The sequence below is a fragment of the Leopardus geoffroyi genome, chromosome C1 (genome assembly GCF_018350155.1).
Source record: "Leopardus geoffroyi isolate Oge1 chromosome C1, O.geoffroyi_Oge1_pat1.0, whole genome shotgun sequence".
Classification (NCBI taxonomy): Eukaryota; Metazoa; Chordata; class Mammalia; order Carnivora; family Felidae; genus Leopardus; species Leopardus geoffroyi.
Genome location: NC_059328.1, coordinates 33,325,840 through 33,349,127, shown reverse-complemented (window position 1 = coordinate 33,349,127; position 23,288 = coordinate 33,325,840). Strand labels below are relative to the sequence as shown.

The following is a 23,288-nucleotide window of genomic DNA, read 5'->3' as shown; positions in this document are numbered from 1 at the left end:
TGCTATAAGTTGGTACTTTTGTCACATGTGAAACATTGAGCTCGATGTAGTGTAATCCTGACCCATGTCACATTTATTTTGTTTGAGGATACTATTGTGGATATCAAAGCTATTGTTCTAGTATATACTCCATTAAGGCTCCAACTCACCACCTATATAATACTATAGTGCTTATTCATGTATGTCTCTGCCCTTCTCTACTAGATTAAAGACCTCTGGAAACAGGGTCTATCTTCATATTCCTAGGACATAGCATACTTCCTGGAATTGATGAATGTTTGTTGAATGAATAAGTAAAATAATGAATGACTAGACAATTTTTAAAAAATATTTATTTATTTAAGTAATCTCTATACCCAACGTGGGGCTCAAACTCACGACCCTGAGATCAACAGTCACATGCCCTTCTGATTGAGCCAGCCAGGCACACATGAATGACTAGACAGTTGAGCATAGTTGTAGCTCAAGCAAAAACATAAACTACTGGAAATTAAGCCATATAATCTGGCAGTTCTCCTTTTTTAAAAAAAATAGTTTTTTTTGTCCTGTTTTATTTTAGAGAGAGAGAGAGAAACAGCGTGAGCAGGGGAGGGGGCAGAGGGAGAGAGAGAGAGAATCTTAAGCAAGCTCCACACTCAATGCAGTGCCTGACACGGGGCTCAATCCCACAACCCTGGGATCGTGACCTGAGCTGAAATCGGAGTTGGATGCTCAACTGACTGAGCCACCCAGGCGCCTCTGGAAGTTCTGCTTTTGAAAAAAAAATCTACAAGACAACTCATATAGCTTGGAAATAATCACCTTTCCTAGAGCAAACCAGATGTGGGTCTTATGCCCATAGCAATAGTACCCAACAGGCAGGAGCTACATAAAGTATCCTGGGATGAAACATCTAGGAGGTGATTTAAGCCAGGGGAGAAAGAAAGCAGCCTCTCTCCTGGATTCAGAATGCAACTCTGCTCCTTGAAGTCCCTCTTGCTGACACATTCACCAGCTAGACTCTGGACCTTCTCTGAACTTATACTCTTTGCCACATCTGCCTGGACTTGGCCACTTGTCTGTTTGGATTTTTGTAACATAATTTCTCGGACTCTGACTCTCTTTCTTTCTCTGACTCTGATGTTCTCCTTAGGCTTGACTCTTTGCCAGACCAGACTAGCTTCATTTACCACTAGGAGTCTCAGATATGCTCATTTCTCAGACAGGGCTAAAACAATCCATGGCAAACAGGGTTGTTGAGAATGAGGCATATCTGTGAAAATATTTAATATTCATTCACTCTGAAATGTTTATGGAGCACCTGCCTATAGATACAATGACATACGAGATACAATCCTTGCCCTCCAGGGTCTCACTGCTAAGTGGATGAGATAGAGAAGCAAAATAGGCAATGATGATACAGTGTTAAGGAAGAAGCTATGAAGCATGCACAAATTGCTTTGGGATCACATAGGATGAGAGTATTTAATAAAAGCTGACCCAAAGAAGAGCAAAGCTGGCCAAGAGTAGTCTCGGGGTGTGCTGCCCTGGTGCAGCCAATGGGCCTCTTTGCCATAGTCCACCATGAGGCCAAGTACAGCCTACAGCTACAGGAAGATGAAGGGAAGAGAGAACACAATAGTCTTAGCAACCAGGATTCATATGAAGGCCCTCATAGCAGCACCCAGCTTACCTCTTCTCTGCGAATCTGGATGCTCCTTATGATACTCTCTAAGAAGCCAACCTGGTGTTTGAGCCAGAGACTGGTTTCCTGCAAATGCTTATTTTCTTTGTCCAGGAGAAGTACTCTAAGAATGGGATAAATCAGAGGAATAACTAAAAATTTCTGTATTTTTACCAATTTATTACTTTCTAACTAATAATATAGTATTATTATAAATAATAATAATGCATAGTATTTATTAATTACTAAAAACTCAAAACTGTGTCCTCACTTCCCACTAGCTCTTCTTAGCCCACTGCCCAGATTTTGGAACCAACTTTGGCAGAATAATTCCTATCATGTTCCAAGATGAAGTCAAAATTAATAAGCTTCTGGCCTATACCTAGTCATTAAATACAAATTGAGAACAGAGACATGCCATATGCAACAGAGAAACTTAACAAAGGATACGATCCTATTCAGGGGTGGGACTGAAACAAGAGACTCTGCATCCCTTCAAATATTGTAGCTACACAGACTGCATCTGGTTCTGATCTCATATAGTCATCCTCTACTTTTGTAATAGCAGCAGCAGCAACAGGAATAGTAATAGTAGCAGCAGTAGTAGTAGCAGTAGCACCAATAACAGTAGCAGTAGTAGTGGTAGTAGTAGCAGTAGCAGCAGTAGTGGTGGTAGTAGTGGTAGTAGTAGTAGTGGTAGTAGTAGTAGTAGTAACAGCTGCAGTAGTGGTAGCAGCAGCAGCAACCATTTACCAAGTACTTACCATGCGCTTAGGCACTATAACCTACCCACAGAGTAGACACTTAAAACTGTTCATGTATTGGCTCATTTTTTTTTTATTTTAAATTTTTTATGTTTTTTTTTTTTAATTTATTTTTGAGAGAGAGAGAGAGAGAGAGAGACAGAGTATGAGCAGGGGAGGGGCAGAGAGAGGGAGACACAGAATCAGAAGCAGGCTCCAGGCTCTGAGTTGTCAGCACAGAGCCCGAAGTGGGGCTTGAAACCACGAACCATGAGATCATGACCTGAGCCGAAGTCAGACGCTTAACCAACTGAGCCACCTAGGCGCCCCTGTATTGGCTCATTTTATTCATCCTTACAACTCCATGAAATTGATGTTGTTATGGAGCCTATCTTACATATGAGGAAACTGAAGCTCAGAGAAAAGCAACATAAAACCAGAAAATCGGAGAGCTGAGATGCAATCCAGATCTTTCAGACTTCTAAGCCCGAGTTATAGAAGTTATATAAGCCCTGGTATAATCACTATACCAGGCTCATTTCCCAGGACCACGGTTTATTTGGGACACATGATCAAAACATAGTTTTGATCAGAGATTTTTTTGTGTTTTGTGTTTGAGTTCTGGTTCTACCATTTGCTTGCTATGTGACCCTTGACAAAAACCAAATCTGAGCCTCAGTTTTTCTCATCTGTAAAAGAAAGCAGCATCCTGTAGAAGAAACTTACTCTAAGGAAAACATACAAATCCAATCCAGATGGCCAGAGTGTGCCTTCAGGAGGACAATATGGAAATATCATTAATATTAAGGCACAGCTAACAAGTCAGTTGCATTGGGAATGTCAAAATCAATGATGTAGATTGAGAAGGGCCATGGATTATTTAGAGTACATAAAAGGGGAGACATAGATAGTAAAAGATAATCAGAGACTCTCCAGGTCTGCCCAGAGAAGCAGGTGCCCCCAACAGCAGAAAGGAGAGTTCCAATCTGCTGAACAGATCTCCCCACAGACTGTGGTGCTGTGGGCTCTAGGGCCAAGCTACTGGGGTTCACACGCTGCTCTGTCAGTGACTAGGCTGTCTGAGTTCCTGAGCCTCTCTGGACCTTAGCTTTCTCACCCATGAAATAAGTCTAATTCCAGTGTCTCCCTCCTGGGATTAGTGTGAGGATTGGTGAGAGAGAGAGAGTTTAGAACAGTGCCAAGCACATAGTGAGTGCTTGAAAAATGTTAATCATTATAGTTTCGTTTTGTTTTGTTTTGTTTTTGAGAGAGAGAGAGGGCACAAGTGAGCAAGGGGGCAGAGAGAGAGGTAGGGGGTGGAGGGAAGCGGGGCTTACCCAGGGCTTGTGTTTTACCCGAAGCAGGGCTCAAGTTCACCCAGTGTGGGACTCAAACTCATGAACTGTGAGATCATGCCCTGAGCCAAAGTCAGATGCTTAAGGACTGAGCCACCCCGGTGCCCTCATTACAGTTATTATTGGTGACACTATCTGTTAAGTTCAACCCACTCTCTTTGCCCTAATTCTGTGCTCCAAGAAAACTTTGATTATAATTGAAGTTTCCTATAGAGGAGAGAGGGCTTGGGCTGGCTAATATGTGAATTTATCTTTGCTGTGGATACTTCTCATTACAAGTTAATACATTGGGTATCCTATGGGTTTAATGAATTTAAGTCACTAGTATGAGCCTGTTCCTCTCTCGATCTCTCTTGATTCCATAGGTATCAAATGATACAAATGAGTGTCAAAACACAAAGTGACAGGCCAGAATAAGCATAGCTAGGCCCTCAGTCAGGCAATGCCTATGTGAGAGAGCCCATCTAAATGGCCAACCCGGGGTGCCTGGGTGGCTCAGTCGGTTAAGCGTCCGACTTCGGCTCAGGTCATGATCTCGTGGTCCGTGAGTTCGAGCCCCGCGTCGGGCTCTGTGCTGACAGCTCAGAGCCTGGAGCCTGCTTCGGATTCTGTGTCTCCCTCTCTCTCTGACCCTCCCCCGTTCATGCTCTGTCTCTGTCTCAAAAATAAATAAACATTAAAAAAAAAAAAATTTAAATGGCCGACCCGCCTCCTCCGTGATCTTTTTCTCTTTAATTTCACAACTTTTGCATAAACTACTGGAAACAGCAGACAGCAGAGCAACAGTTACGAGATAGGGTGCAAACTCAAGGGATAGTCTCTGGAGCAATCTCTTTGTGGAGGGAGGAACACCTTTATAGAGTTCATTGGCTCCTCAGTCAGGACTGCACCTACTTGTTCTGGACTGAAGATGTTACCCCTTTATTACTCTTGATTAATTCTTCTTTCTCTGTGAGTTTTTCCAGAAGTTTCCTTTTCTCTAGGAGCAGTATATCATTTTGAGCAATGATCTTGTCCTGGAATGCCTTCTCCTAGAGATAATAAAGCCCCTTGTTACCACAGCAGGAGAAAGAATTACAAAGTTGACAGCAAATTTCCCTTGTTGACTTTTCCTCTCCTGCCCCCTGGTCTGTTTTTCACCTGTTTGCTGACATTGTCAGCTAGAGAGTTCTTCTGTTTATTTTGGTTATTTTTTTGTCATGTATTTTTTTTTTTTTGAGTAATTAATCATTCTTCTGGGTTAACATTTAAAAATATCTGAGACCTTGGGGCGCCTGGGTGGCGCAGTCGGTTAAGCGTCCGACTTCAGCCAGGTCACGATCTCACAGCCTGTGAGTTCGAGCCCCGCGTCAGGCTCTGGGCTGATGGCTCAGAGCCTGGAGCCTGTTTCCGATTCTGTGTCTCCCTCTCTCTCTCTCTCTGCCCCTCCCCCGTTCATGCTCTGCCTCTCTCTGTCCCAAAAATAAATAAACGTTGAAAAAAAAAATTTTTTTTTAAATAAAAAAAAATAAAAATATCTGAGACCTCAACTTCAATAAGTTCCCAAGCTTCTCATATTTATTCTAATACCATAGGTATCAAATCACTAACAAATACAACTGAATTCCCTGAAGCTCCAGTTTGACATTTTTTCATATAATACATCTCCATCTGCATTGTGGTGATAGTCTTCTTAAGGCAAAGGCAAGAAGATGGACATTTAGTCCCCTCACTTGGCAACCAGTGTCAGGATCTGAGTTGGCGTGGCAAATCAAGCAGGTAAGCTGGCTACTGAGAATATCCGTATGGTGATCATGCAGAAGAGACTTCCATCTTAACACCATGTTTCATTTTCTACCAACAATTTTCCCTGAAAGCAACAGCTAGTGAAGCTATAGCTAAAGTGAGAAAGGAGGGTGTCTTGTGAAAACAATACTAAACTTCTTATACTGAAAGAGTCAGTAGATATTAATAAATGTCACTGTTGGGGAGGACTCTAGAAGCTCAAAAGTGTAGAATTGCCCTCCTCATGTCACTAATGACTGTCAGCGTTAAGTGCCCTCACCCTTCTGTGTTTGTTCCCACGTGCTGATGGCGGGAGTGAGTTGGGGTAGGAGAAGAATATTGAGCTGCTGGCAGGTGTGAATCATGGAGTTAAGAGGGGCAACTTTCTTTCTTACTTTTAAGAAAGACACTAATATAGATCATTCAGAAAAGACTCCATCTATTATTTAAGAATTATAGGAAAGGATATTACATTATGTTCTGAAATAAACCACTCCAGGTTTTAAAGTCCTGCATCCAGGACCCTTCAATGTCTAACAGTAATCTTGCCTACTCTTATTTAAATACATTTTTGGTAAGGATTGAGAAGAAGCCATCCCACAGATAATACTCCACAGTTACAACTGGATTAGAAAGGAAACTGGAGGGAGAAGGCTACTGACACCCTGCCCTTTGGAAATACCCTATTTATTTATTTATTTTTTTTTTTTAGCCAGAAAATCAGGACACATTCTCTAATAAAAGGATAAAATATTTGGAGAACTCTGGTTTGGACGTTTACAATAGTCAGGAGACTCAGTTGGCTCACCCTATAAAGAGAAGGCTGAAGGAACAAAGCCCAAAAAAGTGGCACTACTTTCTGGACATTTGGTGCTTGGAAAGGGAGCCCAGCTTTTTTATGCTCATGGCTCTGATCCACAGACGCTAAACTAAGTAAAGTCAGGACCTCCAGGTTTGTACCACTGTGGCATTAGAAGATCTCACATCAGTCTTCTCTAGGCTAAGTATTTCCTACTCCATTAACAATTTCTCTTGTGAACCGTGCATCTACCAGTTAACATGTTTCTAGGAGAGCTTACACACAAAAGAGAAGAAAGTAACATCTATGGAAAGTTGTATGTGTCAGGTATGGGCATTTCATATTTTAACTGCACAAAAAGCCTTGTGAGATGGGTACTAGCAATGCCATTTTACAGATGAGGAAAGGATACCCAGAGGCTTGTGCAAGGTCACAGAACTATTAAGTGGCAGGGCTAGATTTTGCATCCAAGTCTGTTTAAGGCCAGAGTCCACAGCCCCCCTTCAAGGGCAGTGAGAAAAGGGTCAACTGCTCTTCCTTAGCCTCTGCTTACTTGCCTCCTCCAGTGTACTTCCTGGAGACCTGCCACTCTCTGGGTAGATATGTCAGGTTTCCAGGACTGCTGTAGCAAAGAACCACAAACTGGATGGCTTAAAACAAGAGGAACTGATTTTCTCACATTCCTGGAGGCCACACGTCTAAAATTGGGGTGTTGGGTGAGTTAGTTCCTTCTGGGGGCTCCACGCCTCTCTCTCAGTTTCTGGTGTTGGCAAGCCCTCCCTGGTGCTCCCTGATGGAGCTGCATCCATCATCCATCTTCCCCTGCACGCGTCTATGTGTGTCTGCTCTTCTCACAGGGCCATCAGACATATTGGATTTCGGACCTTGATTTAGGGCCAACTCGAATCCACTATGACCTCATCTTAACAAATCCCACCTGCAAAGACCTTATTTCCAAATCAGATCCCACTCTGAGGTTCTGGATAGACACGACTTTGTGGAGGACGTTATTTAACCTGGTACAGTCAGGGAGAAAGAGAAGATGCCTGCTGAAAGGAGGGGGGCTGTTTCTGTCATGTAAGACTAGAAGTGGAAGGCAGGCAGTACAAGAAAGTGATAATGCAGAATATTTCTGGTGGGCCCATGAGCCAGGATTGCTCCTTTCTTCTGCATACCTTTCCTAGTTGTGAATCTAACCTAAATCTGAGTCTTTGAAAGTTTGGCGATGTAGTGCCCAGATAAAAGGATACTGCAAAATCCAGCTTATTTTTCTCCCTCACTATATAGTGTAGAGTATCAGGAGGATTTTTTTAATTAAGAATTCAACATTGGTGACCCATCTGTTATAATCCAAAAATGTCTCATGTGTGTAGTCTAGAATTCTTCACCATCCCATAACAGCCCGTGGAATGACTGAAATTGCATGAATTCTTCTGGAATCCTTGGCACGTGCATAGCTATAAGTATTTTAGGAGTGAGGACAGAGTTTTCAAAATTCTGAAATGGGCTAGGGAGTCTCAAGAAGGGAAAGCATGACTGGCCTCGTCAGCCGCTCTCCATTTTGAATTTGTGTCGTTTGATTATCTCAAGACCATTCTGCAGTCAATACCGTGCCATCTGCCTCATTGTCTTCTCGCTTACCAGTAAGTCACAGGGGCAACGGGACAGGGATGAAGAAACCACGGATATTTAGAAAAAGGCTTGGAGACACCCCACAAGGATTGCTAAAGGAATAGGGGCCACATATTTTCACTGCCATTTAAGACGGACAGGAGTTCGAGGCATGATGAGGGCAACGTGGAGTAGGAATGAGTTACTGAGTGTGGTTCGGAAGGGTATGTCGGAGAAGACCAGACACTGCTCCTGAGTTGGAAGTGCGGGCTATTTTCAGCGTCTGATTCAGTTCAGCATCCCCATGAGTCCTACATCCTTTCTGGCAGGTCTTAAAGGATGACTCACGTCAAAAGAAGGTGCAAAGAAGTGAAAACCTGGGCTGCAAAGGGGCCACCGGGTGGATTGCAGCCCAAGCGCGCTCTCCCGAATGGGTTGAGCAGCGACAACTTGGGGAGCTCTTCGCTTCTGCCCACCTTTTCCACTTGGTGCTGCAGGATTCTGACTTCATTTTCCAAATGCTCAATTCTCTTTTCTCGCAGTTCTACTTCCTGAAGTAAAAGGTTCTTGACTCGGCGAAGCTTGACTTTGTGGTGGTGATGTTTCTCATTGAAGTCTCTGTAAAAGTAAATTTCTATTTATTTATTTATCTGTTTGCTTATTTATTAGTTTATTCTTATTTTATTTTAGTTTATTTTTTTAGTTTGTTTCTTTATTTTGAGAGACAGAGAGAGAGAGAGAGAGAGAGAGTGTGTGTGTGTGTGTGTGTGTGTGTGTGTGTGAACAGGGGAGGGGCAGAGAGACAGAAGATCCCACGCTCCACTAACAGCACGGAGCCCAATACGGGGCTCGATCCCACAAACCATGAGATCATGATCTGAGCTGAAATCAAGAGTTGGACGCTCAACTGGCTGAGCCAGCCAGGCACCCCCAAAGTAAATTTAAATAGAGGCCCAGCTGAGCACTGTGGAAGTTTATGTTGCCTCCTCGTGTGTGTGCGCCTCTCTCGGGTGTCCTCTTTTTGCTCTGTCGAGGCCTGCCACCAGATGTGGATATTCGTCCTGCCTCACTCCTGCAGGACTTCTTGCCCCCAAGTAGGGGAATGGACCAAGGATAACCTCTTAAATAACACCAGCTTTAGTCATCCCCAACTCAGGAAACACTCCTTGACTTCTGACCCCTGACATCTAATTCTGAATCCTGCTCCATGGAGTCAGCTGTTAATTTTAAGTTTCTAGTTCTTGGCTATACCTGTGGACGGTGATATAACCCACTTCAGTCTCTGATAACTGAGTCTGCTCTCGATCCTTGCCCCAAGTCTGAACTTCTGCAGGCCAGTTCTCTGTAGGTTTCTGCTCAAGACTCTAACTCTGATTCTGACATAAGTTGAACTTAACCGCCAATAAGCACATGAAAAGACGTTCAACGTCATTAGGCAGTAAGGAAATGCAAGTCAAAGCTACAACGAGATACTACTTCACATCCACTAGGATAGCTAAAATGAAAAAGAAAGATAGTAGCAGGTGCTAGCAAAGATGTAGAGATATTGGGACTCTCAAACACTGCTGGTAGGAATGGCAGCCTCTTTGGAGAAAGCCTGGCTCAAATGGTTAAACATAGAGCCATATGACCCAGCAATTCCACTCCTAGGTATTTCTCCAAGAGAAGTGAAAACATATGTCCACACAAAAACTTGTATATGAATATTCATACTAGCACCATTCACAATAGCCAAAAGGTAGAAACAACCCAAAGACCATCACCTGAAGAATGGGTAAATAAAACATGGGATATCTGTACAATGGAACACGAATCTGCCTCAAAAAGTAATGAAGTACTGATCCATGTGACACTATGGATGAACCTTGAAAGCATTATGCTGAGTGAAAAGAGTCAGTCACAAACGACCACATATTATATTATTCCATTTATAGGTAACGTCCAGAACAGGCAAATAGAGGATTCCTTGTCGCCCAGGGCTAGGGGTGGGGAGGGAAACTGAGGATGGCGGACCACAGCTAAAAGGCTTCTTTTGGGGGTGTGAAATGTTTTAGAGTTGATTGTGGCGATGGATGTACAACTAAAAGCCATTCAATTGTACACTTTAAGTGGGTGAACTATACGGTATATTAATTATATCAATAAACCTGTTGGGTTTTTTTTAAAGAACAAAAATCTAAATGATCATTTCAAGCTACTGTAACACCTAATCCGAGCAAACAAGAAAACAGATTAATACCTCAATGCCACCACTAGGCAAACCTCTTTGAGAATGGCTGTGCTTTCCAAGTAAGAACACTGTTATTCAGAAAGTGCTTCTTCTAATGAAAAATTGAGAAGTTTTACTTTGAACCTATTAGGTCTGATAACACAAAATCACTCCATGCCAGGGTTTCTTGACCTTTGCCCCATTGGCATCTTGTGCCAGATAAGTCTTTGTTGTGGAGGGCTATCCTGTGCTTTGTGTAGAATCCTTGGCCTCTACCCACTTCATGCCAGTCGTACCAATGTCTCCAGACATTGCAAAATGTTCCCTTGCCCTGGGAGGCAAACCACTGCTCACTGAGAAGCACTGCTGTAGCTAACGTTCCTAAACCAGGTTTTCTCAGCCTACAGCAGTGCTCCCCAAGCTGCGTTGTGACCAGCAACATCCGCATCGCCTGGGAACTTGTTCGAAGGTGCAAAGCCTCGGGCTCTCTTCCGGAACCGCGGAATAGTAAACTCTGGGAGTGGATCTGTGTTTTAGCAACGCTTCTGGGGATTCTAATGCAACCTAAAGCTTGAGAGAAAGGCCTGGGCATATTTGGGAGGGATCCCTCACCACTTCCACTTCATCATAAACAGACTACTTGTGGCAGGCTAAGTGTACCTAGAGCCTTTCTTTGCTCCTGCTGGCAAAACCCAGATTTCATTTAGGTGCCCACAGAGAGCTCTTGATCTCAAGAAAGGTGGGTGGGTCCCAGGTGTGTGTGTGTGTGTGTGTGTGTGCGTGTGTGTGTGTGTGTGTGTGTCTGTGTGTGGCTACAGGGATGGACCTGTGACAAAGGTATGCTTGCTGGGCACTTCCAGGAACTTCAGAAACCAGCCCTCTCTGCGCTGGCTGGCCTCCTGCTGAGCTTGCGCCACCTGCCCCTACAGTCACCACCTTGTAACCATGATGTGACAAGCCTAAAGACAAAGGTGCTGACCCACCAAGCATGGCAGAGCGAAAGGAAGGAAAGAGCCTGGGCCTTCACGACACTACTGAGCAGCTAAAGCTACCCCAACAATCACCTTCCTCCAGATTTCTTGTTATGTAAGAGAAAATTTTGGTCTAAATCGATGTCAAGTTTTTGGTTTCTTTCGTTTCACTTTATTTTTATTTGTGGTTAATTACATCCTGATAGCTTAAAAAACAAGAAAACGAAAAACCACAACTACTCCAAACAAGAAGAAACTATTCTAATGGTCTCTGTAGCCCCCTGATTTCCCTGAATGCCTAGACATTTGGGTATTGCCTTTTTAACTGAAACAGAAAGTGTTTAAGGAATGAGGAATCCACTCTGGGTACTGTAGACACTTGAGGGCACAGTCATTCAGGCCTACGGTGCTGAGCAGTTTGCACATGTCAACTGTCTGATCTTACCTCTGATACTTAAACTGGGGGAAGCCCTCACTGAAGGGAACTACCAGCTAACTAAAAACCTGTGCTCCAGGCTTTTCACACACCTCATTTTATTTTATTTATTTATTTATTTATTTATTTATTTATTATTTATTTATTTATTTTTATTATTATTTTTTTCTCATTTGATTTTAAAGCAAAGCTGTGCAGCCAATCTCCTTCTCTATGAATCAGGACGTGGAGGCTGGGCAGTAGAGTTTACTCAGTGGAACTGAGGTATCCAAACCCTTCACATTCCTTGACTAGCTCTCTAAGGCCTTGGAATATCCTGCTCGATAATAACATCTTTGTATACCTGTGGCCTTGGACCACACCAATATTTTATGTTAACAATATGATCGGGGCACCTGGGTGGATCAGTCGGTTGAGCATCTGACTGCGGCTTAGGTCATGATCTCGCGGTTCATGAGTTTGAGCCCCGCATCGGGCTCTATGCTGTCAGCACGGAGCCTGCTTAGGATCCTCTGTCCCCCTCTCTCTGTCTTTCCCCTGCTTGTGCTCTCTCAAGGATAAATAAACATTTCAAAAAAAAAAAAAAAACCCAATATGATTTATGGTGAGTGCATTTTTGTTCCCCTAGGGCCCTGGGCCATGCTGTGTCAGTTTGACCTTGGGGGTTTGGGAGTCTGGAGACTGAGTAGTTAACGGTAATCACTGGGGCACTCCATGCCGATGAGACTGACCCCCGATAAAAATCTCTGGATGTCAAGGCTCAGGTGAGTTTCCCTGGTTGGGAAACCTTCATACGTGTTGTCACACATCATTGCTGGTAGGATTATGTACTGTCCGTTCTACTCCACTGGGAGAGGACAACAGGCTTGCATCCTGTCTCTCCTGGACTCTATCCTATGTGCCTTTCTCCTCTGCTGATTTTAATCTTTCATTGTAATATACCATAACCATGAGTATAACAGCTTTTCTGAGTTCTGTGAGTCCAAATGAATCACAAACCTAAGGGTGCTCTTGAGACTCCTGACCCAGAAGGAAGTTACTTGTACAAAGAAGAATCTGACCTTAGAGCCTGTGATCTCCCACTCTACCCTAATGCTATAATGCCAGCAAAGCCAAGCAAACCAGATGTTGCTGATTTCTCCAGTAAGAAATTTATTTTTTAATTTTTTAAAATGAAATTAAATTTCATTATTTTTTAAATTGAGGCATAATTGACATTATATTAGTTTTAGCTGTGTAACATAATGAGTTGATATTTGTGTATATTGCAAAACGATCACTACAGTCTAACATCTGTCACCATATATAGAAACTTTTCTTCTTGTGATGAGAGCTTTTAAGATTTACTCTCTTAGCAGCTTTCAAAGATGCAATACAATACTAACTCTGGTCACCATGCTATACATTACATCTCCACGATTTATTTGTTTTATAACAGAAAATTTATATCTTCTGATCTACTAGAGAAAGCTTTCAGCATTTCACCATTGAATGTTGTGTTAACTGTAGGCTTACATTTCAGGTCTTACATTCAAGTCTTTAGTCCATTTTTTCAGTAAAATTTTGTGTATGGTATAAGAGAGTGGTCCAGCTTCATTCTTTGGCATGTAACCATCCAGTTTCCACAACGCTGTTTATTGAAGAGACTGTCTCTTCCTCACTGTATATTCTTTGCTTCCTTGTCATAAATTGACCATATATGTGTGGGTTTGATATTTTGTTTTATACAAGTACTAGGAACCAGCTGGAGGGGAGGAGCAAAACAGACTTATCTAGATGCTAATTCTAATCAAACTGTGATGGAAGAGCTACTCCAAGAGAGTCTTACAGCCTTGTAAATTATGTCCTTTTTTTTTTTTTTTAAGTTTATTATTTTTGAAAAAGAGAGCGGGTGCAGGGGAGAGGCAAAGAGAGAGCGGGGGAGGGATCCACACTGTCAGTGTCAAGCTTAAAGCTCAAGCCCCAGGTAGGGCTCTGTGTTGTTAGCGGAGTTGGGGATTCTCTCCCTCTCTCTCTGATCCTCCCCTACTCTCTCTTTTTTTTTTCCTCTCTCTCTCTCTCAAAATAAATAAATAAACATTTAAAAAAAGAAATTAATTTTTTAATTAAAAATTGTTTGTAATGTTTTATTTATTTTCAAAAGAGAGAGAGAGAAAGAGTACCAGCAGGGGTAGGGCAGAGGGAGAGGGAGATATAGAATCCGAACCAGGCTCCAGGCTCCGAGCTGCCAGCACAGAGCCTGATGCGGGGCCTGAACTCATGAACTGTGAGACTATGACCTGAGCCGAAGTCAGACACCCACTGGAGCCACTCAGGCGTCCCAGAAATTAATTTATTTTTTAAAGTAAGATGATAAGCTATAGAAAATTTGGGAAGAAAACCCAACTCCCAATATGATTAGTATTAAAATAGTGGTTGTATTTCCTTCTAGTCTTTTTATAAGCATCTTTTCCTTAAATCTTACCTATATTAAAATTTTTATCTTATGCCCTTTTCATTTATTATATTGTAAGCATTTCCTCATGCTGCTGTCTCACCTTCAGGGCCCCCATCTTTTACAGTGGAATGAAGTTCCATTAAGTGAGTGGATTAGGGTTGACCTAACTAGCTCCTACTGCCTGATACTCAGGCTTCTTCCTGTAGTGTTATGCATGGTTTGAAGAGTATGTTGATGCAGTACAGCTGGTGAGAGGCTGGAGCCTTCCCTCGCCATTGCTGGCTGGCTGTTTGGCACACTTTCTGCTTTGGTCAGAAGCTCTGTTGGCCAACTTGCCTGAAGAGCATATGCATTTTCTAAGTTTATTTTTGGTTTTATTAACTACTAGATCTATGAGGCAGCACAATACTCATGTTTTAAAATTTAGGGACAACTTTTTGTTTATGTTCGAGTAAAACCAGATGGACTTTTCCATTATTTTTCTTTCAAAAAGGCAAGGAATTTGTTCCTCTGGAAGAGTGGTTGGGAAAACATGGAAAAATTAGGCATGGTCCATAAAGGTCAGGACTGGGTTCAGGGGAATGAAAACAAAAATGAACTTCGAGTTTTGACAGTTCCTTCCATTTTCTTTCCTAAATCTGTGTTTTTTTTAACACCGGATGGCACATCAGAATCACATGAGGAAGCTCTTATAAAAACATTGATCCCTAAGCCCTATCCCCACTGCTTCTGATCTAACTAAATCTATGCTGGTGCCCAGGCACATGCAGCTAGGGTCAGGATCCACTGTCCCAAAGGCAAGGGGAAAATAACATGGAAGAATAGCCAGCCTCACAGCCAGCAAAAAATTTTAAGATAAAATGACAAATATTTATGACTATACGTGAGCATCAAAAATCATAGAATATGCTGGGGCGCCTGGGTGGCGCAGTCGGTTAAGCGTCCGACTTCAGCCAGGTCACGATCTCGCGGTCCGTGAGTTCGAGCCCCGCGTCGGGCTCTGGGCTGATGGCTCAGAGCCTGGAGCCTGCTTCCGATTCTGTGTCTCCCTCTCTCTCTCTGACCCTCCCCCGCTCATGCTCTGTCTCTCTCTGTCTCAAAAATAAATAAAAACATTAAAAAAAAAAAAATCATAGAATATGCTGAGCAAAAGAAGTTGGACACAAAAGATTACGTGTGGTAAGAATCCCATCATTTTGGTGCCCTTACATGGGAGCTTTGAATCTTTTCATCTGGACTCTGAGCCTTGGTGCAAACTTGATGAGTACCTTTTCTTTTCTTCCTTTACTCCCATTTCAGGGGCTTTTCAAGGAATGTGGTCGAATTGGAACACTTTCATGTCGATTGCTTAGGTTGCAATCCTCTAGCTGTGGCTACTCTATGGGGAGGAAAAAGCCTGCCTTTTGGCTGAAAGTTAGTACCCTGGCGGGAATGGTAATAAGACCCAGAAGCTTGATGCCCTCTCTTTATTTCTGTCCTTATACAAAGTTGTCTGTCTTGGGCACGGGACAGCCACCTAAGTCACCAGGACGGTCACCGATCCTAAGACTCCAGTGTGAGGTTTCCTCCTCATTGGTCTAATGTAATTCCCCTCCAAATCTCTGGTCTAGCCGCCTCTGGCCAGGAGACCCCCACTAGGAGCCAGCCGAAAACCAGTACTCAATTGAATTAAAACCCAACTTGGGACCATTTCCCAGGGAAGCTGGCTGTAAAGCCTATATGTGTTGGAATGTCGCTTAGATCATGATAGATTTCTATCTGTACTGTTTTCTGTCAACGTCTTCTACTAACTGCTACTTACATTACAAAATTGGCTAATTCCCCCTTGTAAAACTTTTCCAGTATTTTCCTTGGGTTAAAAATGGCAGTTTCTTCTCAGCCTTTTTGACAAGGCAAACTCAGTCCATACGTCAGCACCCATCTGTAGTCTAGGATGCAATGGGGAAGCCGGGGGAGGGAGGGAGGGACCCTAGCATCCTTCCTTCAGGGGCCCTTAGTTGGCTGGTCAGTCAGTGATCATAGCAACTTTGTTCAAGGGATGCCTCAGGTCACTTTAACACCAGGAACCTCTGACACATCCTGCGTGTGGGACGCCAACTGGGAGTCGGGAGTCGGGGGGGGGGGGGTGGGGGTGAGGTGGCGGATCTCCGTAGTAATGGACCTTCTCTACTTCTCTCTCTAGGAAGGAGGAGTATGGGAGCTCCTCTTCAGTTCTCAGGGATCCTCCCTTGAGATGCCTTTTCAATCCAGTGGAGACAATTTGCATTGCAAAATTTAGGAAAGGACTGATCTCCCGTAACACTGCATGGCCTTACTAGGATCTAGCCGTTAGATCTCTTCTGCAGGAAATCTGGCAAATGGATAGAGGTACCCTAGGTCCAGGCATTCACGGCTCTAAATCAGGACCCAGACGAAAAGTCCTCTTACAGAATGTATTTGCCTAAATGTGTTTGGTTAGTAAACGCCCTCCTGACATACTGGATGTCTAAACAGGCCTCCTCCTGGTAGAACTAAGTCGCTGGAGGAAACCCAGGCCATCCCTAATGAAGGGGACACTTGACTCTCTCTCTGTTCTCCTGCTAATAGATGTGAGGGCCTCTCCTTCATTCATTTCCTGGGTTAATGGCTATAATTGGAACTAACTGTGGTTAGTCTACCTAGGGACGGGGACTTTAAGGAATATTCCCAAGCAGCTGCCGAAACTCCATTTGTTTCAGGGAAACAAATGTCTGCCTTCTCCTACCTGACATGGACTCCATATTTCCACTTTGGAAACAAAACAAAACAAAACAAAAAACCTGGTGCCTGCTCATCTGTCCAAGTGGACAGGCTTTAGGACCAAGTAGACCTCTCTCTCTCTCTCTCTCTCTCTGCCCTCTGGAATTTTATCTGCCTTCAGGCCTCTGGGTAGAACCTCACCTCTTCAGCCTTCCCCTCCCCCTCCTCCTATTTCTGCACCACCTTGGGTGCAGCCTGCACAACTGGTTCCTATACCGTCCTTGGTGCCTCAGGCACCATTGGCTCCTCCTCCCACCCTCTAAGTCAAGGAGTAAAGGATACCCGCTTGGACTCCCCACTTCATATTCCCCACTGATGTTCCAGGTAAAAACTAAAAACGGGGAACAAACTGATTGACTTTTAAGTGGATGCAGGGGTAACCTTTTTGGTATTTAAACTAACTTAAGTTTGCTGGTTTGAGATAAACCTGTTTATCAGCATTAAATATAAAACTTTTTTTTTATTCTATCTAGGTTTGCTGAAGGTCAAATAAGCTCAGGTTACCTCTGCAATTTGTTAGCAAAAAGATGACTTAAAATAATGGTTAATTTTGTCTGTCTTGAAGTTTTCAGCAGTAATTGTTAAGACAGCTTTCAAAGTCTTTGGTATCCTGAAACATTAAAGTTTCGATTGCATAATGAACGGGATAGAATTCATTGGACATCTAGGTCTTTTCCAAATAGAATGGAATGCTAAAACATTAATTAGGTTTGCGCTTTGACTTCTTATTGCAGAGAAACTAAGGCTATTTGGGTCTGTCGGCAAACATGCTTGTGCTTAAGTGGTTCATAAATTTGCCATCTAAAGAATTCTGGTAACAGTTCACAATCGGTTACTACTAAGTTTTCACTGGAAACTAAGGTTTCTAAGAGTTAAAATTCTGCTGAATGTAGTTAAGACTAATGGAAATAAGGGAAACAACTCAGTATGTAAAAATGTAGGAAATGTGTAAGAAGAATATAAGGAATGGAAATACATTTTTGTGGAAGGTAAAAGAAAGGAATTTTGTCCTAAATGAGAAGGGCTGTTTGGAGAGAAATGGTTTGGAACAAAATCTGATGGCAAAGGAAAGGTTCGTGAAGGAAAATCTCTGGAAAGGAATTTCATGTGTGGTTAGGATGCACAAAGGTTGCAACGAATGGATTTTAAAAGTACACTGGTATAAGGTTAAAATTCTGCTTTTCTCTCTGCTCAAAACACAAAAGTTTTCTTGGATTGTTGATCTGCTCTTGATAAAAAAACAATATGCAAAATTTTTCTCTCTGGTCTGCCGGAGAAAACCAAAGCTTTGGGTTTCCTCTTTATCAAGTCTTTGATTACTTCAAGTTAAAACTTCTCAATGTGAAAGGAGCTAAGTTCTGCTAACAACTATATAACCCTATATATTTGCCTTTGGAATCTCTCAGTGCCACCTTGGTTAAATGAATAAATAAAATTTGTAATGAGCAGTAATCCTGTTTAGGTTGTGCTCTGTAACTTTCTAAGGTTTTAACAACCTTCCCAAGATTTAAATTGTAAATGAAGTCTTTTTGACCAGTTAGGCCTTTTTTTGGTATGTGAAGTTACTTGGAAGACACTGTCATTCATGGTAAACCTTAGGTTGTGTTGCATGGGTAAGTGCATGGGTAAATGCATGGGTAAATGCTCCAATATAAATGCAAATCCTGATGTTTTAATATGTTTTGGTAATAAGGTTGGCACTTGGCTATGCCGATTATTGAAGTGTTATGTGTCACAAAAATAACCGAATTTCCTTGTCAATTGCATCTTTTTTTTAATTAAAAAAAATTTTTTTTAACGTTTATTTATTTTTTTGAGACAGAGAGAGACAGCATGAACGGGGAAGAGTCAGAGAGAGGGAGACACAGAATCCGAAACAGGCTCCGGGCTCGAACTCAGAGACCGCGAGATCATGACCCGAGCGAGCCGAAGTCGGACGTTCAACCGACTGAGCCACCCAGGCGCCCCTGTCAATTGCATCTTAATGAACTCTCATATTAGATTGTTACCAATGTCCGTTTCTGAGATTTTGTCATTTATAGTTATTTGTTCTGATGCGTATAAGAAAACATGTTTCATCTTCAAGGAGACTTATACAAAGAACTTTTAGGACACATACAGGCATTTGACATCTTTAAGATTAATATTAAGATGGGTAAGAATTTTCAGAACTAAAAAGTTGCATTGAAACAGAACAAGAATTAGTAACATGGGACTAAATGAACTGAAAAAGATGGTTATCGTTTTGCAGCTCTTGTTTTGAAGTATTGCTGGTTCTCTAACATTTGCTCTTCCAGATTAAGGAAACTTTCTCAAGATATCTGTGCTATACAGAAATGTCATAAAGTATTTATTTGTGTACAAAGTATTTAACTTTTCTCTCTACCTAAACCCTCTCAAATTCAAAAGCTCTCAGTGAGCATTCTTTCTTCCGTGGCCGTCATACTTCTTTGCATAAGTGTGGTAGAGCCCCTCCCTAAGGAATGTGGTGAAAACCTCAAGACAAGGGAAGGCAACCTGGCTATGTGCACGTGCGCAACATTCCTCTCGACTCTGTAACATAGACCGCCCATTCAGACTGTAGGTTACCATATGTGGGAGACAAAGGAGCAAAAATTGTACAAAAGGCAACCCTCTCCTGCCCCCCACGGTGCTCAGGGCTCAGCCTTTTGGGTCTCAGCCCACTGAGCCTGTGCTGGCACAAATAAAACTACTTCCTGTAAAGAAAAGCCTTGGTGTCCCGTCTCCATGTGTATGTCTCACTGCTACATAAGTTCAATGAGAATCTGTTCTCCTTGGAACCGGACACCATTGGAAATATTGGTAATTTTACCAAGGCTTTAACTGGAATGTCATATTTGAGAGACATGCATAGACTCAGTTATGACCACACAGTTAAAAGGAACTAAGGTTGACTTTATGACACATGGAGCCATAAAGCTCCTTGGCTAAGTTCCCAGCAGCCTAACCAGGTGAGTAAAGAATGTCACTTCCTGGCAGGTGCAGGAACCTCGGGATATCTTCGGCACCTTGTGAAGAGGAATTTGCCCAAATCTACAGGTATTGCAGGCATGTCTGACAGCAAGTACTTGGCTTGGCTTCTGGCCTGGAGAGGCTACTAAAAAGTTCAATCTGGAGATTCCTTCTAAAAAGTTCCAGCAAAGTAAAATTTAAAAGATATATATGATCAATAACTGTTCTTGCTGAACTTCCGTAAATAATTAGGCCAAGTTTGTTAAAACTGGACTTGTTCTACAAACAAACAGGTTTCCATTTGGCTGTCTTTGGAAATGAGGGTTTTTAGAGGTTTCAATAACAGGTTTCAATAACACACCTTTATGGATGTTAAATTCTAGTTCTGATCGTCTTAAATGTTGTTTGCCTAAACTAGACAACTTGAGGTAAACTTCAGAAAAATTGTCATAATACCACAGGTATGGACAATCTTCTTGCTTGTTATTCTGTGGTGATAATAACAAAACCCCAGGGGCATATGATTATCCAAACAACTGGAAAATGGGATGGATTCCCCAAAAATTGTATGAAAAGACTTTTCTCCCTGTAGACCTAACAATAGATAAAGACTATAGTCCTTTATTAAATTATTCACTTTATTAAGTTATTCACTTGAATTATCCAGGTTAATTCATAAATCTCTTAAGTGGATATGCAAACCATAGTCTCCCTAAACCTGATCTGACATTTACTAGAAACCCACCCCATCCACATAAACCCAGGAGACCTGGTAAATTGAAAGTCCAATACAGTAGGGAATTTAACTCCAAAATAAAAGGTCCCCTACGGGGTCATATCATATACTCCCACTGAAGTAAAATTAGAGGGGCACTCTTTACAGGCTCCTATATCTAAAATAAAACCAGCACCTCCTTCAGAAAACCAATGAGCAAACTAATGTGCCTTCTTATTCTTGTAAACCCGTGGAAGACCTCAAACTTTTGCTCAAACTTCTCTTAGGATGGTTGTACCTTTCTTTTTCATTCTCCTTTCCCCAATTTATACTAACAATTCCTTCTTAAAATGGGCCATTCAAAAGGATCACAAGAGACATCTGAATTACAAATCAGAAAAACCCATCTGATTCCTGCTGCCTGTTCCCACTCCCATTGGAGGATGCTTCAAGCCTGACATCTAAAAATCTCACTGGTAGCACTGGTAAACACTGGGTTTGTAATTTGCTCTAACCGTTAACCTGTATTTTTCTTGTTTCTATAAAAGTACCTTTTATTGATTGACTAATTGCTTACTAAACAAAACAGAGTCTATATGATGGTTAAACACCACCTGTTACACAGTTAAAGCCTTCAATGACTCTCAATAACATTATGCATAGAGCAGTTCTACCAAATAGAATAGTATTAGATGTCTTAACTGCTGCACAAGGTGAAACTTGTACTCTCATAAAAACAAAATGCTGTGTATACATTCCAGATGACCACAAAAATATTTCCGGATTTCTAACTGACATGAATACTTGAATTGGTGCTGGAAACAATCCCTCTCTTTCCTTTAATGATTGGTTAAATTTCTGGACTGGAGGATTTTTGTCAACTACCAAAGGACTTTTATTTGGGCTAATCTTTCTAGTTATTCTAATCATGTTTTGCTGTTTTCTGCCATGTCTCTCTGCCTGGTGCTAAGACTCCATCACTGCAATAACCTCAAGCCAACAGATGATCCTTTCTACTCAGGAAGGTTCACACACATTGTCCATCTTGGATTCAGCTGCCTCTGTCTTTTGTAACTCCCCTATACCTTCCCCAACTGAACAATATTGACCCTTATAGGTAGGGACATTTCTACACCCCTACTCAGCAGGAAGAAGCTACAGAAGATGAGACCTTCCACTTTCAACAACCTTAAAGATTTAAGGGTCAACATTTTTCAGTGGGGAGCATGGGGTAAGCTGGGGGTAAAGTACAGGCTAACAGCAACCCCCCACCCCCGCAGGTAGGACATGTATGATAGTCCTTGGACACTCCCAGCTATCCCAAAACAGGAAAGGACAAAAAACAAATAGTCTCTACCAGTTTACAACAAAAAGGCAATCCCATCAATGGCCAAAAGTCCGGGAACTCCCTCCGGTCTTAATGATAATGCTTTGCTAAAGAGGTAAACAACTTTAGCTTGACAATAGCTAGGCTTCCAGTAAGTCTTTAGCATGTGAAAGTCTCTTTGGAAACTTCCTCTTGACTTTATCTTTCCCAGACTCTATAAAAGGGTCACCTCCACACTTGCAGTAGAGAGCTCTTCCTGCCCATGGGTCCTGTCCCTGTGCTTTAATAAAATCACCTTTTTTGCATCAAAAAAAAAAAAAAAGAGGAAGAGAATATAAAATTTTATCCAAGCTATGATAGTAAAGTCATAAAACTATGTTTAAATGACAGAGACTAGGAGTAAACACAGAAAGGATTCTGGGTAAGCAATTTCTACTACACATATTAGATTCAGGATCAACTCACTTGTCAGGAATTGTGGCATTTTATATGCCCTAGACCTAGCACTTCATTCTTTCAACTCCCTCTAATACCAAGGCAAGATGTGGAAAGAGCCCTATATAGGTTATTCACTTTTTTTTTTTAAGTTATTTATTTATTTATTTATTTATTTATTTATTTATTTATTTATTTAGAGAGTGAGCAGGGCAGGGCAGGAGCAGAGAGAGAGAGAAAGGAGAGAGAGAGAATCCCAAGCAGGCTCTGCACTCTCAGTGCAGAGTCCAAATCTGGGCTTGAACTCACAAACTGTGAGACCATGACCTGAGCTGAAATCAAGAGTCTGTCACTGAACCAACTCAGCCACCCAGGTGCCCCTAAAGAGCTTATTAGACCACTGAGTTCTAGCTTTAGGTTTGTAAGCAGCATGAACTGAACCACACATACTCCCCTGACCATGGTTTCTACATTTTTCAGTATTATGATGATCAAAGCAAGGTAAGGGATACCAGTGACTCTAAAAACACTCTGCTCTCCAGCAGTAAACAGTGGTTTTTAAATCATTCTCATCAATGTGATAATTACGCAGGTAAGAACACAAGAGAATAAGAAATTTCAGCCTAATGGAAGGAATAGAGCAGAAGACTACAGAGCTGGTAGGAGAAAGGTGGATCACGGAAAAACAATGAACAATAACTAGATACGATAATAGCTGTGTGCTAAACATTGTTCTAAGTAAGTGCTTTACATATAGTGATTTACTTAATTCTCAAAACAACTTTCTGAGGTAAGTGCTGTTATTTTACCCATTTTAAAGATGAGGGACCTCAGGCACAGAAAGGTGACATAACTCACCCAAGGTCGCACAGCTAGTTTCTGGAAGAACCAGGATCTGTTCCCAGGCAATATGGCTCCAGAGTCCATACTCTGAACTACTCTGCTACATTCCAGAGAGGAGGAGAGTGGGAGGAATCTGGTGGAATGATGAGCAGTGAACGGCAGAAAGAGAAGGAAGTTCAGAAACATTTTTTATTGAGCACCTACTATATAATCAGAACTATGGATAAAA

At 42.0% G+C, this 23,288-nt stretch overlaps 1 protein-coding gene across 11 annotated transcripts in view; it reads right to left on the bottom strand.

The window, feature by feature from the left end:
* The window catches only part of CCDC30 (coiled-coil domain containing 30), a 134,898-nt gene that overhangs the window by 5,411 nt on the left and 106,199 nt on the right, over positions 1 to 23,288 (bottom strand). For all 11 annotated transcript variants that reach the window (XR_006712224.1, XM_045476913.1, XM_045476911.1 and 8 more), the window contains 3 exons: positions 8,412 to 8,553; positions 4,656 to 4,792; positions 1,673 to 1,787 (listed from right to left, as the gene is read on the bottom strand). Coding sequence is in view for 10 of the 11 variants with exons in the window: in XM_045476913.1 (XP_045332869.1) it covers positions 1,673 to 1,787; positions 4,656 to 4,792; positions 8,412 to 8,553 (394 nt within the window). In the remaining variant the exon portion in view is untranslated. The remainder of the gene's footprint in view (positions 1 to 1,672; positions 1,788 to 4,655; positions 4,793 to 8,411; positions 8,554 to 23,288) is intronic.